Genomic DNA, 16,030 nt, shown 5'->3' with positions numbered 1-16,030 from the left:
CTGGGTAAGGTAACAGGGAAGGTTCCAGAACAATCAGAAACCTTCTGGAGACAATTAAGACAGGCTGATTAGAACACCTGCAGCTAATCAAGAAGCTGCTAGAATCAATTAAGGCAGGCTAATCAGGGCACCTGAGTTTTAAAAAGGAGCTCACTTCAGTTTGTGGTGTGCGTGTGAGGAGCTGGAAGCAAGAGGCAGTAGGAGCTGAGAGTGAGAACAGACTGTTGGAGGAATGAGGTGTACAAGCATTATCAGACACCAGGAGGGAAGTCCTATGGTGAGGATAAAGAAGGTGTTGGGAGGAGGCCATGGGGAAGTAGCCCAGGGAGTTGTAGCTGTCGCACAGCTGTTCCAGGAGGCACTCTAGACAGCTGCATTCGACAGGGCCTGGGCTGGAACCTGGAGTAGAGGGCGGGCCCGGGTTCCTCCCAACTTCTGGTCAGACACGGGAGGAGTCAACCTGGGCTGTGAATTCAGAAAGAGCCGAGCTGAGGGCTGCTGTGAAGCTCCAAGGTGAGCAAATCTGCCAATAAGTGCAAGACCCACTAAGGTAGAGCAGGAACTGTGTCACAGGATCCATTTTAGAGAAGTTCAAAAACTCACTAGTGTGGGCAAGTTATTGTAACTTCAATATATGCTAAACTACTCAAGTTAACTTGGTCTGTTTAGTTCATGTTAATCATACACTGTTTTGTCTACATTAGTGTTAGAACAGGTTAGCTAATACTCTTTAACACAGCACCTTTAAATCCTAGTCAAGACAAACACTTATACTCCAAACACAACTAATTTTGTTTAGGTTTAAATGGTGGTACCTTGGCAACATATTAGTATATGCACTAGAGGAAGGCTTCAACATCCTTTTTCTTGCATTTGTTATATTCAAGGAAATAGTAGCTTTTTTTTAAATGAGATGAAAATACCTAGTGGAAGGAATGGAAACAAGTTTGAACTGCAATGTGAATTGAGATGGAATTTAAATGAGTATGCATTGTGGGGTAGAAAGGAGTAATTTTAAATTGGATGTCAAATTCTGTTAAAATGTTTAGTCCAGAGCAACAAGAAAAGGAAGGCCAGCTCTTACTGCTTGTTTCTTTCACTGCCAAATCAAGGAAACACCTATCATTTAAATCAGCTTCTGTAGCAGATGACTGTAGGATAGCTAATATGATGCCAACTTTTAAAAAAGACTCCAGAGGCAATTCCAGGCTGGTATGCCTAACTTCAATACCAGGCTAATTGGTTGAATTTTTATATTAACAGAATTATCAGACGCATAGATGAACACAATTTGCCGAGGAAGAGTCAGCATGGCTTTTGTAAAGGGAATTATGCCTCACCAATTTATTAGAATTATCTGAGGGGGTCAACAAACATGGACAAGGGCGATCCAGTGGATATAGGGTACTGAGACTTTCATAAAGCCTTTAACAAGGTCCCTCATGAAAGGCTCCTAAGCAAAGTAAGCAGTCATGGGATAAGAGGGAAGGTCCTTTCTTGGATCAGTAACTGATTAAAAGACAGACAAAACATAGGAATAAATGTTTTTTCAGAAATAGAGATAAATAGTGGTGTCTGTACTGGCACCAGTACTGTTCAACATACTTGGAATGATCCGGAAAAAGGGGTAAACAATGATGTGTCAGAATTTGCAGATGGTACAAAATTATTCAAGATGGTTAAGTCCAAAGCAGACTGTAAGGCGTTACCAAGGGATCTCACAAAACTGGGTGACTGGGCAAGAAAATGACAGATAAAATTCAATGTTGATAAATGCAAACTAATGCACATTGGACAACATAATCCCAACTATACATATAAAATGATGGGGGTCTAAATTAGCTGTTACCACTCAACAAAGAGCTCTTAGAGTTGTTGTGGATAGTTGAGCAGCTGTTTTCAGACAATGTGAAATGTCAGTCAAAAAAGTTTACAATGTTAGGAACTATTAGGAAAGGAATAGATAAGACAAAATATAATGCCTCTATAGAAATACATGATACGCTCACATCTTGAATACTGCGTGCAATTCTAGTTGCCCCATTTAAAAAAAGATGTACTGGAATTCGAAAAGATACAGAGAAGGGTAACAGAAATAAATGATTGGGGGTATGGAACAGTTTTCATATGAGAGATTAAAAGGACTGGGACTTTTCAGGTTGGAAAAGAGAAGACTAAAGGGGGATAGGGTAGAGGTCTTAGAGGTATAAAATCTTGGCTGGTGTGGAGAAAGCAAATAAGGAAATGTTGTTTACTCCTTATAGCACAAGAACTAAGGGTCCTCCATTGAAATGAATAGGCAGCAGATTTAAAACAAAAAAGTACTTCATAAATGCACAGTCAAACTGTGGAGCTGATTGCCAGGTGATGCTGTGAAGGCGAAAACTATAACGGGCATATAAAAAACTAGATAAGCTCATGGAGGATAGGTGCATCAATGGCTATTAGCCAGGATGGGCAGGAATGCAACACAATGCTCTAAGTGTCCCTAGCCTCTGTTTGCCAAAAGCTGGGAGTGAACCACAGAGGATGGATCATTTGATGATTGCCTGTTCTGTTCGTACCCTCTGAAGCACCTGGCCTTGGCTGTTATCCGGGGATCTTTCAACCCAAAGCTCTTGGTAAGTTTTACTCTGTGTGAGGTGGTGTCAGGAAATAAATCAGGGGAGACACGGACATCTGACCGATAGATGGCTGGCACAAACAGGACAACACAAGAGTGCTTTCACTTAAAGCTATATTTTACTTAGTCTCAAGCAGTTACACACGTCTGCAAAAGGTTAGTAAAACACTCCAACCCTTGATAATTACCAAGCTGAGTGTGGCTCTTGAGTGACACAGCAGCAGGCGTCCAGTGGCCAAATCTTCCGTCTGCCAGTGGGGACTGCAAGATGTATCCAGAGGGAGAGTTCAAAAAGAGTCCAAGTACCTCAGACTTTTCCCCATTATTTATACATGTCCCTTAAAGAGAACTTTTTAAGTAAGCAGTTTCAATGGTCAAGCAAGAGGTTCCTTCTGATTATTGATTAACCAGGTGTGGGATTTTCCAGAGTTTGCAGCCTTGAGGCCCAATAGACATTCCTGGGGCACATCCTGCTCTTCTAAAAATGCATGTATCAGCCACTTCAACACAATTCTTATCAGGAAGGACACGGGGGTCAAGCTGCCCTCTCTGTAGTACCCAAAGACAACTCCCCCCCCCCCCCCCCCTTCGTTAAGCTAAGCTTGCTGATCTGGCCAATTTACAGCCTGCTGACTTGGCTGCTTTTAGCAATAAGCCATAGTGGTTTCAGGCATTTTACTGGTTTGCCAACATCTCCCCGTACATGACCATTTTTGGAAGACAGGATCCTGGGCTAGATCGACCATTGGTCTGACCCAATATGGCTGTTCTTATGACCTAATTATTGATATATGCAATTATGATGCTATCTCAGGGTATATGATTCCCACTATTATAGTCACAGGCATTCTTTTCCATGCCTTAGGGGGGACAATGATTAAAAACAAGCAAAAGCATCACAAGTATTAACTAGGTCTGATTTATTATTAAAGACAAGAAATCATTAAACAAAACACAAATGATAGAACACAACTGATAACCAGTTTATTTCCATTACAATCTCTTCTGTCTGCCTCTGTGGGCATGGCTACACTTGCAGATGTAGAGTGCTTTGAGTTAAACCAGCCTTTGTAGAGTGCAGTAGGGAAAGCGCTGCAGGCTGTCCACACTGATAGCTTCAAGCACACTGGTGTGGCCACACTTGCGGTGGCATTGGGAGCAGTGCTTTATGGGCAGCTATCCCAGCATGCAGGTAGCTGCAACGTGCTTTTCAAATGGAGGTTGGGTGGAGTGTGACAGGGAGTGTGTTGTGTGTATGTGGGGGGGGGGAGAGTGGGTTTTTGGGGGACTGAGAGCATGTCAGCGTACTGTCTTGTAAGTTCAGACAGCAGCAGACCTCCCTCCTCCCGTGCCGCGTGCTCTCTCTCTCTGACACACAGCATTCCACAGTAATGGTTGCTTTGTCTTGGAGGAGATAAGCAGCTGGCTGTCGGAAAGGGAGCTTTAAATGGGCATTTCCTCATTCCTACAGCTGATTCCAAACAATGACAAGAGTGGCCACTTGGCTTAATGGGATTATGGGACGTTTCCAGAGGCTGATCAGAGCTCAGTAAAGCAACACTTCATTCACACTAGCACCACGGCACTCCAGCAGGGGCACAGCAAACATTATTCCACTCATTGAGGTGGAGTACCAGCAGTGCTGTAGCCGCGGAGTCAGAGCGCTCTACGTGCCTTGCCAGTGTGGACGGGTAGAGAGCTAGTGCGCCTGGGGCTCCTTTTATTGCGCTGTAACTTGCAAGTGTAGCCAAGCCTTATGTGTAGAGCCTTAACAGTGATTCTACCTTTGAGAGTAGACCACATGTGGGGATGTTCTTTGTTTGGGAAATTAAGTCCAAAATATATTGTTTCCTAAAATATTGTGAATTCAGTCTCATATCTTATTAAACACTTAAAACCTTTATATATGGGCAAAATAATTTGTTTTAGGGCAGGTGAAACCTGTCTTGTTAATAATAATCATCCAGTTTGTAAATTGGGAAAAACAGATAGTTGTAACTAAATCCTATGACATCAAATAAACTATTTTAAATCAGTTACTTAGCTCCTTAATGGCTTCTTCTATCTTGAGACAGGCCAATGAACCAATATTAAGAAACTTAAATCCAGTTAAATCCCACTATTTCTCTGTTTACCACTGTTTAGTCCCTGTTGCCTCTTCAGGAGTATATGGTCTAACCATCTGATGATCAACAGGAGAAGTTGTTAATATTTTAAGTTACAGTTGCATTTCAGTATTCCAGTAAAATCATCACAAGAGTTTGTAAATCTAATCCTTTGGCAGGATCTTAGTTAACTTTCTCTCACCAATCCATATTGAAGTCTTGGGAAGGTTTTCCTTGGGTTGGTTACTGTCTTGTGTTTTTCTTAACTGTCTATGATAGTTTATTTGTACAGATGGACAGGATGAGTTGTAGACTCCTTGTTGTTGAAGCAAAGTAGCAGAGGGGTGAGTGTGTGCGGGGCTCTCACATCAGGTTTTTTTATACTTTTTTCCTCCTACTTCCATTCAGTAGGAAAACAGGCATCTGTCAGTCTTATTTAGATTGAAGTTTGTTGCTATCACTCTTTCATTGACTCCATGCCTTGGGGGGGTTGGCTTAGTTGATACCTTCAGTTTTTGAATATGCAGTCTCTTTAATGGATATACATAATTTCTACTTGTCTTTGTACTTGTGTCAGGAGATTCTAAGTAATGTTTTTAAAGTTAGTTTTAACTCTTTCTTTCAGTCCATTTTCTGAAATACTTGTTCAATTTTATTAGCATATGACGTAATGAAATTTGTTTTTAAAAAGTCCAAACACTCCTGTACTTATATAAAAGTTTTCAGTTTTCAAAACCATCTTTTAAAATTAAACAATTCTTAAAAAAATCTTTAGCTTAAAGAATTAAAGAAATTAATTCTTTAACAATTTTTGAAGAGATGGTTCTTGCCTTCCTGAGTTAGGTGAGAGAGTTTGAGCACTGCCAGTAATTATTGTTAATATAAATATTCTATACTCAAATGGTTTCTTGTATTAGTATTCTGTTTAAGAAGGTAATTAAATTTGAGGTTGGTACATAAGGCATTTTATCATTTATATAGCAACGGTATTAGGAGCTATGCATTTCGCAAAGGTTTTTGCCATTTATAGATTCCTAGATTCCAAGGCCAGAGGGGACCATTGTGATCTAGTCTGATCTCCTGTACAACAAAAGACATAGAACTTCCCCAAAATAATAATTCCTAGAGCATATGTTTTAGAAAAACATCCAGTCTTGATTTAAAAATTGGCAGTGATGGAGAATCCACTACAACCCTGGTCCATTTTTCCAGTGGTCTAATTACTAAGGCTACGTTTAGTCATGGGTATTTGTGTAAAAGTCATGGACAGGTCACGGGCAATAAACAAAAATTCACGGCCTGTGACCTGTCCATGAGTTTTACTATATACTCCTAACTAAAACTTGGGCCAGAGGGCCACTGGTGTTGTGGAGGGGCAGTCTGGGGGCACCGCGGGTGCTGGGTGGATGGTCCGGGACTCTGGCTGGTGCTGGGGGGAGGCAGGCGGTGGCACGTGGTCCAGGACCCCTGCTGGTGCTGGTAGGGGAGTGCACATGTCGGAGCGTGGCCTGGGACCCACGCTGGGGGAGGGGTAGGCGGTTGCACCTGGGGTGGGGGCCGGGCAGTGCTGCGCGGCCTGGGACCCTTGCTAGTGCTTGGGAGGTTGGGTGGGTGGGTGGCGGCAGTGCGCAGCCTGGGACCCCTGCTGGTGCTGCTGTGGGAGGGTGGGTGGCGGTGGCGCGTGGTTCAGGTGTGATGTTCCCCTGGTGTTATCTGGACTGGTGATCTGCTAGGTCACTCCAATCCTCGACTCTGGGAGTCAGTCTTACCCTGCTCTGCTGTGAGAGCCCCCACTCCTGGGCTGTTCACTCACAGCCTCTGGCATGTAAGCTGCTCCTTGGATTGTGCAACTGAATGACACTAGCCAATATCTCCGGTTCCAGACCAACCCTAGGAACCTCCGTCTTGCAGTGTCCAGTTATGCCCACTGGACGCTGCAAGCTCATGAGTTTGTCAATTTAACAAAGAAATTGATATGTATCCTGCTTGTTATCCCAAGGGGAGTCTCTGACTTCAAACCAAACGCACTGTTTCAGGTAGAACAAACAATCTATCTTTGTAGTTAATTTAAGCGATAGGCAAAAAATAAAATAAAATAAGCACGCAGTCTAAACTCTCAACCCTATTAGACTGGACAACATCTAGATTAAGCAGTTTTTCCTCACCCCACTGCATATTGCAGTCCTTAATATGCAGGTTTCAGAGTAGCAGCTGTGTTAGTCTGTATCCGCAAAAAGAACAGGAGTACTTGTGGCACCTTAGAGACTAACAAATGTATTTGAGCATAAGCTTTCATGAGCTACAGCTCACTTCATCGGATGCATGGAGTGGAAAATACAGTGGGAGGATTTTATATACACAGAGAACGTGAAACAATGCGTGTTACATGATCACTCTAGTTACAGTGTGTATGGTAAGGTGAGCTGTTACCAGCAGGAGAGGAAAAAAGCCCTTTTGTAGTGATAATCAAGGTGGGCCATTTCCAGCAGTTGACAAGAACGTGTGAGGAACAGTAGGTGGGGGGAAAATAAACATGGGGAAATAGTTTTACTTTGTGTAATGACACATCCACTCCTAGTCTTTATTCAAGCCTAATTTAATGGTGTCCAGTTTGCAAATTAATTCCAATTCAGCAGTCTCTCGTTGGAGTCTGTTTTTGAAGTTTTTTTTGTTGAAGAATTGCGACTTTTAGGTCTGTAATCAAGTGACCAGAGAGACTGAAGTGTTCTCTGACTGGTTTTTAAATATTATAATTCTTGAAGTCTGACTTGTGTCCATTTAGTCTTTTACGTAGAGACTGTCCAGTTTGGCCAGTGTACATGGCAGAGGGGCATTGCTGGCACATGATGGCATATATTACATTGGTAGATGTGCAGGTGAACGAGCCTCTGATAGTGTGGCTGATGTGATTAGGCCCCATGATGATGTCCCCTGAATAGATATGTGGACACAGTTGGCAACAGGCTTTGTTGCAAGGATAGGTTCCTGGGTTAGTGTTTTTGTTGTGTGGTTGCTGGTATTTGCTTCAGGTTGAGGGGCTGTCTGTAAGCAAGGACTGGCCTTTCTCCCAAGATCTGTGAGAGTGATGGGTCGTCCTTCAGGATAGGTTGTAGATCCTTGATGATGCGTTGGAGAGGTTTTAGTTGGGGGCTGAAGGTGATGGCTAGTGGCATTCTGTTATTTTCTTCGTTGGGCCTGGACTGTAGTAGGTAACTCTTTCCCCATGTTTGTTCCCCCACCCCATTCCTCACATGTTCTTGTCAACTGCTGGAAATGGCCCACCTTCATTATCACTACAAAAGGTTTTTTTCTCTCCTGCAGGTAATAGCCCACCTTACCTGATCTCTCATTACAGTGGGTATGGTAACACCCATTGTTTCATGGTCTCTGTGTATATAATGTCTTCTGCAGTTTCCACAGTATGCATCCGATGAAGTGAGCTGTAGCTCACGAAAGCTTATGCTCAAATAAATTGGTTAGTCTCTAAGGTGCCACAAGTACTCCTTTTCTTAATATACAGGTTTGTTCCTTAAACGTGGGCCAGTCTCCCCTGTTGGAGTCTTGTCGTCTTCTCTGGGTCTTAGTTGCTTGCAGTAAAGGTTGGGGCAGGAGAAGGGCCCAGTATGTGTCCACTCTGTCTGTTTTATACCCTAAGTCCATGTGCTTGGGGAGCACAAGACCAGGCATGTCTAGGCTATTCCTACCTACATGCCTCCAGCTTTCACCCTGACCACACCACACAATCCATTGTCTACAGCCAAGCTCTGCAATACAACCGCATTTGCTCCAACCCCTCAGACAGAGACAAACACCTACAAGATCTCTATCAAGCATTCTTACAACTAGAATACCCAGCTGCGGAAGTGAAGAAACAGATTGATAGAGCCAGAAGAGTTCCCAGAAGTCACCTACTACAGGACAGGCCTAACAAAGAAAATAACAGAACGCCACTAGCCGTCACCTTCAGCCCCCAACTAAAACCCCTCCAATACATTATTAAGGATCTACAACCTATCCTGAAGGATGACCCAACACTCTCACAAATCTTGGGAGACAGGCCAGTCCTTGCCTACAGACAGCCTCGCAACCTGAAGCAAATACTCACCAACAACCACATACCACACAACAGAACCACTAACCCAGGAACCTATCCTTGCAACAAAGCCTGTTGCCAACTGTGCCCACATATCTATTCAGGGGACACCATCACAGGGCCTAATAACATCAGCCACACTATCAGAGGCTCATTCACCTGCACATCCACCAATGTGATATATGCCATCATGTGCCAGCAATGCCCCTCTGCCATGTACAATGGTCAAACTGGACAGTCTCTACGTAAAAGAATAAATGGACACAAATCAGATGTCAAGAATTATAACATTCATAAACCAGTCGGACACTTCAATCTCTCTGGTCACGCAATCACAGACATGAAGGTCGCTATCTTACAACAAAAAAACTTCAAATCCAGACTCCAGCGAGAAACTGCTGAATTTGGAATTCATTTGCAAATTGGATACTATTAATTTAGGCTTAAATAGAGACTGGGAGTGGCTAAGTCATTATGCAAGGTAGCCTATTTCCCCTTGTCCCCCCCCCCCCCCCCGGCCGACGTTCTGGTTAAACTTGGATTTATGCTGGAAATGGCCCACCTTGATTGTCATGCACATTGTGGGGAGAGTGGTCAGTTTGGATGAGCTATTGCCAGCAGGAGAGTGAGTTTGTGTGTGTGTGGGGGGTGGGGTGGGGTGGGGTGGGGGGGTTAAGAAAACCTGGATTTGTGCTGGAAATGGCCCACCTTGATTATCATGCACATTGTAGGGAGAGTGGTCACTTTGGATGGGCTATTACCAGTAGGAGAGTGAGTTTGTGTGTGTGGTTTTTTGGGAAAAGGGCGGGGGGGGGGGGGGATGAGAGAACCTGTATTTGTGCTGGAAATGGCCCACCTTGATTATCATGCACATTGTGAAGAGAGTGGTCACTTTGGATGGGCTATTACCAGCAGGAGAGTGAGTTTGTGGGGGCGGGGGGGCGGAGGGTGAGAAAACCTGGATTTGTGCTGGAAATGGCCCAACTTGATGATCACTTTAGATAAGCTATTACCAGCAGGAGAGTGGGGTGGGAGGAGGTATTGTTTCATGGTCTCAGTGTATATAATGTCTTCTGCAGTTTCCACAGTATGCATCCGATGAAGTGAGCTGTAGCTCACGAAAGCTCATGCTCAAATAAATTGGTTAGTCTCTAAGGTGCCACAAGTACTCCTTTTCTTTTAGGGGGTATTGCTGAGTCTCTCCAAGCAAGGTTGAGCATTCCTCTGGTGTCACCGCATGCAGGGTGAGTCATTGCATTGTAGCTCCCTTGCTGGAGAATGGCTGTTGATTGGTTGTTTGACACTCCACCCAGGTGTTGGTTGCTTTCCTTGCTGTTGCCTCTGGGAAGCTAATATCTAGCTGATTCCCCAATTTACATCGTTTTAGTGATCACCATACAACACAATTCTCAAAACTTCATATGCATTAATGATACACATATATGAATAGAGAAATGACTTTCAGCAGATCATAATCTTTCCCCTGATACCTTACAAAGCATGCTTTATATGTAAGATCATGATTATATGAAAATAAGGAATATGGGGGTTACAGTACGCTCCCCCAAGGTATAGAATGTCACACCGGGACCCCTGCTGGTGCTGGGGGTCAGGACGGGGAGGGTTGGTGGGGCTGGCAGGCTCCCTACCCATCTCTGCCCAGCTTGTCCCTGCAGCTCCCATTGGCCAGGAACAGTAGCCAAAGGGGGCGGCAGCTGTGGGCTTGGGCAGCACATGGAGCCCTCTTGCTCCTCCGCCTAGGGGCTGCAGGGACATGCTGGTGGGAGCCAGGGAGCTGCCCCCTCTCTCCCCCCCGGTAAGCGCTGCCCTGTACCCCAGCCTGCTGCCCTAGCCCTGAGCACCCTGCCACACACCCAAACTGCTGCTGCTGCTGACCCAGCACCAGCCACTGCAGAAGTCACGGAGGTCACAAAGTCACAGAATCCATTACTTCTGTGACCTCCATGACAGACAGGCAGCCTTACTAATTACTCTTACTGTTAACTTACACCTTATTTCGAGTCTGAATTTGTCCACTTTCAACTTCCAGTCATTGGATTGTTTTACATCTTTTTCTGCTAGATAAAATGTAATAATTTTTAATGACTCTTCAATGTTTAAGAAATAAACTAAGTTTGAAATGTTTCCAGCTACATTTTGTTTTCCTAGAGGCTTTTAAGGACAGAATCAGATGTTTCTAGAGTAATAAAATTCCTTCCAGCTAGGATATTTCAAAAATTGTGTGGATTTACATAATTTTTTGTGGAAGAGTGAAAAAACCCAATTAACACCTAGATTTATTGCTCTGATAAAGAACCCCACATTCCTTTACACATTTAGGTCTTTTCCTAATGCTTTACATGGTTTGTTTTCTTAAGGATTACATTTGTACCAAACTGGTATTTATACTGGGGGAGATGTCTGGTCTAGATAAGACACATTTAGGGATAATAAACATGGGTTTATAGCCAAAGAGGGCTATCTTCCTGATGTCTGGCTTCTCTTTTGGTGAGAGAGAGATTTAATTATAATACTGAAGAAAATTTAGTCTATATTTTACTCCTGGATTTGTTTGGTTACTGCCATCTTGTACCAGTTTCTGCTGTATTAGTGACTATTGTGTAATCTACTCTTAGAGTGGTAGCACATAATTCATCCTTAAGTATTTAGTTATCATTCTACACGTGTATTATATATGGCATTAATCTGGTGGACTTTACTGGAAGTCTTATGGTTCAGACTGAGTGTGGTGCTTTCATAACAGGAACAGAAAACCTAATTGGCAAAGGAGAACAGAGTTGAAAGGTTTAACTCTCTGAAAAGGGTGTAGCTGATGAATTCCTGGCAAAATTTAAATATCACTGTGCCTCAGTGGGTCACAACTGAGAATACCAAATTCAGGACAAACTGCTGAGAAATAGGGCAGTGTAAAGGAGCGGACTTACCCCTGCGGCACCTCCTGCTGGTCATTGGGAATTCGCTCTTTTCCAGCCTGGAACACGCTCTGCAAGCAGTGATCCGCACAGCTCTGGCCCCCATGTCCCTCATGGACCCCCGGTGCCCCTTTCTCTGCAGTTCTTCCCCTGGCAGTACCCCCCACACGCTGCATCTGGGTCTTCCCTTCCTGGAGAACCCCCAACCCACTGTCCCCACCTTGCCTCAGTCTAGGCTACTGCCAGTCATCGCCAAGCCCCCGCTCCCTGGGGCAGACTGCAGTGTAAAGGCCACTTATCATAGGCAAGTGGGTTCAGACCTGCTGCCTTCCTCTGCTTTCCAGTACCTCTATGGGCCGTGGGCCAGGCCCTACAGCCTGGGGAGTTGCCAGCCTGGAGGGCCCCTGCTCAGCCTGCTCCTTCCCCAGCACTGCATTACCCTCAGTACCCTGTCAGGCAGGCAGGCCCTGTTCTCTCTTAGCCTGGAGAGAGAGTCCTTGGGCTTCTGGCTCACAGCCTTTTTATACAGGCCAGCTGGGGACCTGATTGGGGGCATGGCCCAGCTGTGGCTGCTTCCCTAGTCAGCCATCCTCAGCCACAACCCTCTCCAGGGCTGCTTTTAACTCCTTCTATTTTAGGAGTAGGGTAGCCACCCCCCCCTACAGGCAGACACACCCCAGAACTGGTGGTGGTTATTCCGTAAGATATACCAACCCAGCAACAAAACTTCTGTCTCATGACCCTGGCTAACATGAAGTCAGAAATGCAACCTCCTTAGGTATTCCAGTCCTGAATTCAGCATCCAGACACTAGACTTAAGTAAGTGGTTATTTAAAACCAATTTCATCAATCCAAAGTTTTCTTCTGATCCCAAAGGAGCAGTCACATACCCAGGTCAATATATAACTCATATTTTACCCAATAATCTTGTTGTTACCAACCCTTAAATACATAATTGTAACGATGCTGGTTCTGGTGGGACCCAACTGAGAGTGCCAATTCAGGACAAATTGCTTAAAGCAGGGCAGTTACAGCCCAAGGCTGGGGTTCTGTGCACACCAAGGCAAACCAAACGAGCCAAACAGAGAAGACTTTGGTTTTACCCCACTGGCTAACCACAAGTCACACAAGCAATTCCTTTAGTCACCCCAGTTTCCCAGTATCATCACCAGTGCCACTCGTTATGGGGACAAATGGTTATGAAAACCAATATCCCAGTAAAAGAAAAAAGGTTCTTTCGATCCCAAAGGACCAAGCCCCAGACCCAGGTCAATCTACAAATCAGATCTTACCCACAGATCACGCTGTTGCCACTCCTTTAGAATCTAAAATCTAAAGGTTTATTCATAAAAGGAAAAGATATAGATGAGAGCTAGAATTGGTTAAATGGAATCAATTACATACAGTAATGGCAAAGTTCTTGGTTCAGGCTTGCAGCAGTGATAGAATAAACTGCAGGTTCAAATCAAGTCTCTGGAGTACATCCAGAGCTGGGATGGGTCTTTCAGTCCTTGGTTCAAAGCTTCAGTGTAGCAAAGTTCCTCCAGAGGTATGAAGCAGGATTGAAGACAAGATGGAGGAGCTGCAGCAGCTTTTTATATTCTCTTGCCATGTGGTCTTTCTTTCTTTGTTCCAAAGACAAGCTGTCCATCACATAGCATGGAAAAACCTCAGAGCTGTCCATAGGCATGTCTGTGTACATGTTGCTGAGTCACAAGGCGTGACTGTCTTCTCTCAATGGATCAGCTGTATAGCTGATGGTCCTTAATGGGCCATCAAGCAGGCTAGGCAGAGCTGACACCAACTTTTCTGGGGTTGTCACCCAGAAGGATAGCATAAGTTTGAAATACAGACAGTATAGAGCCAATATTCATAACTTCAACTACAAAAATGATACACACGTATAGACAGCATAATCATAATCAGCAAACCATAACCTTGTCTTAGACACCTCATTTGACCCCCTTTATATAAGATTTGGTGCCACTACAGGACTTTGGTTGCAACGATGATCTATACGGTCCCAGATTATGTCAGTAATGTCACAGTAATATCTAAAGGTTTATTTATAGGAGAAAAGAAAAAGGTGAGAGTTTAAATTGGTTAAAGGAATCAAATACATACAATAATTGCAAAGTTCTTGGATCAGGTTTCAAGTAGTGATGGCATAAACTGCTGACTTTTAAGTCTCCGGTTGCTTCCAAATGATTGGAAGGCCCTTAGTCCCTTGATTAGAATGCTCCCATTAGTATAAATCCATAAGCCAGAAATCAGAGCAGGGAAGAAGCAAAATGGAGATGTTTCTAGGGCTTTTTATAGGTTCTCCTGTGTCGAGGGCAACTCAGTGTTCGAAGCAGAGCCCTCAGCACAGTTTCTGGAAAAATACAGGCACACAAGATGGAGTTCAGTACCACATGATCTAGTCACATGCTCTTGCATGCTTTGAGTCATACCAGGGACCTTATTCATATTCTAGCTAAAATGGTCTCAGGAAAGTCCATCAGGTGTGGATAAGCTTCTTTCATGGCCCATTGTGTTCTTTGATGGGACGTCAATATAAGTATTCCCTTCACAGTGTGCTGGCTAGACTGGATGCAAAATACCTTGTGGGTGTTATCCAGGAGCAAACACATTTGAAATGCAGTTAAATGGCCAAAATTCATAATTTTGGATACAAAAATGATGCATGCATACAAATAGGATAATCACATTCAGCAAACCATAACTTTTTCATTGATACCTTACATAACATACTTTGTACAAGATTTGTTGCATTGTATAACAATGGTAGCAACAATGATCTATATCAGATGTGGGCAAACTATGGCCCATGGGCCACATCCGGCCTGCGGGACCCTCCTGCCTGGCCCCTGAGCTCCTGGCCCAGGAGGCTAGGTCCTGGCCCCTCCCCTGCTGTTCCTCCTGCCCTGCAGCTTCAGCACGCCATGCTGCTGGTGTAGTGTATTTAAACTGCTCTGCTTAGGAATGTGCTACTGGTAGCAGTTAAGGAGAGCAATTTACTACACTACACTGGCACAATGATCTGGGTGGCGTGGCTGTAGTGCCGCCAGCTACTGGTGCTCCAGGCAGCACGGTAAGGGGGCAGAGAGCAGGGGGGGTTGGATAGAGGGGCAGGGGAGTTTGGGGTGGTGATCAGGGGGTGTGGATGGGGTCAGGGCGGTTAGAGGGTGGGGAACGGGGGGGCAGTCAGGAATGAGAGGGAGTTGGATGGGACGGTGGGGGGCTGTCAGGGGCAGGGGTTCCGGGGGTGGTCAGGGGACAGGGAGCGGGGGGGAGGGGGTGGATGGGGCAGGGGTCCTGTGGGGGCAGTCAGGGAACAGGGAGGGTTGGATGGGGCAGGAGTCCAGGGGGAGGCACAGCCTCCCCAACTGGCCCTCCATACAATTTCCGAAACCCGATGTGGCTCTCAGGCCAAAAAGGTTGCCTGCCCCTAATCTACGTGGTCGTATTTTAATCATATAATGTCACAGAAGGTGATGGAGAATTCCTGGCAAAATTTAAATGAGTGCATAATAGGATTATAAACTTTGAAATTATGTAGGTGGTTGTACTATCTAAAATTATGTCGCTATTGCTATTGTTATGTACTTAACATACTATGAAAATAACTTAGTTAATATGCTGTTACAGTTATTTTCTTCTTGTTTCTGCTTTTATTTTGAGTTCGTTTTCTACGTGTTAAGTTGCCAGATGACTGCTTGAAGTGCCAAAAATGCACCCACATTTTAAATCAGTTTTTTTAATGTTACACCGGACTCTCGCTAGAATGTGGGATTTGGGATCCATGCGCGGTACCGCATTAACGCGGGGACTGCGTTAAAATGAATTCCAATTAAAGTAATTAAATATGGGATTCATGGCTGCGACCGCTTTATATGTGAATTCGCGCTATATAGATGCGTGTTCTAGTGAGGGTCCGGTGTACTTTGTAAGAAGTTGCTGGACTCAGAAATATTTTATTCTATATTTCCAGAACGCCCTATACCCTTTGATCACATGATGTATGACCATTTACAGAAGTGGGGACCCCGTAGGGAAGAAGTGAAATTTTTTCTTCGGCATGAGGAATCTCCAGCTGAAAACAATGAACAGAGTAAGTACGCTTACCTTACACAGATAATAACTAAGGCTACGTTTTAGTCATGGGTAATTTTAATAAAAGTCACAGACAGGTCATGGGCAGTAGACAAAAATTCACAGCCCATGACCTGTCCATGACTTTTACTATATACCCCTGACTAAACCTTGGGGGAGG

General features: G+C 44.4%; 1 protein-coding gene across 8 annotated transcripts in view; it reads left to right on the top strand.

Moving 5' to 3' along the window:
* PPP1R13B (protein phosphatase 1 regulatory subunit 13B) overlaps positions 1–16,030 on the top strand; it is a 144,480-nt gene that overhangs the window by 56,034 nt on the left and 72,416 nt on the right. For 7 of the 8 annotated variants that reach the window (XM_027825355.3, XM_043547997.1, XM_043547994.1 and 4 more), the window contains exon 3: positions 15,749–15,868. In XM_027825355.3, the coding sequence (XP_027681156.2) occupies positions 15,749–15,868 (120 nt within the window). Of the gene's footprint in view, positions 1–10,004; positions 10,066–15,748; positions 15,869–16,030 lie in introns of all 8 variants that reach the window. The other variant, XM_043547998.1, reaches the window with a different exon arrangement.

This window comes from Chelonia mydas, chromosome 6 (assembly GCF_015237465.2).
Source record: "Chelonia mydas isolate rCheMyd1 chromosome 6, rCheMyd1.pri.v2, whole genome shotgun sequence".
In the NCBI taxonomy this organism is placed as follows: domain Eukaryota; kingdom Metazoa; phylum Chordata; order Testudines; family Cheloniidae; genus Chelonia; species Chelonia mydas.
The sequence above is the reverse complement of the archived record's forward strand: the minus strand, read 5'-3'. Positions and strand labels throughout refer to the sequence as shown.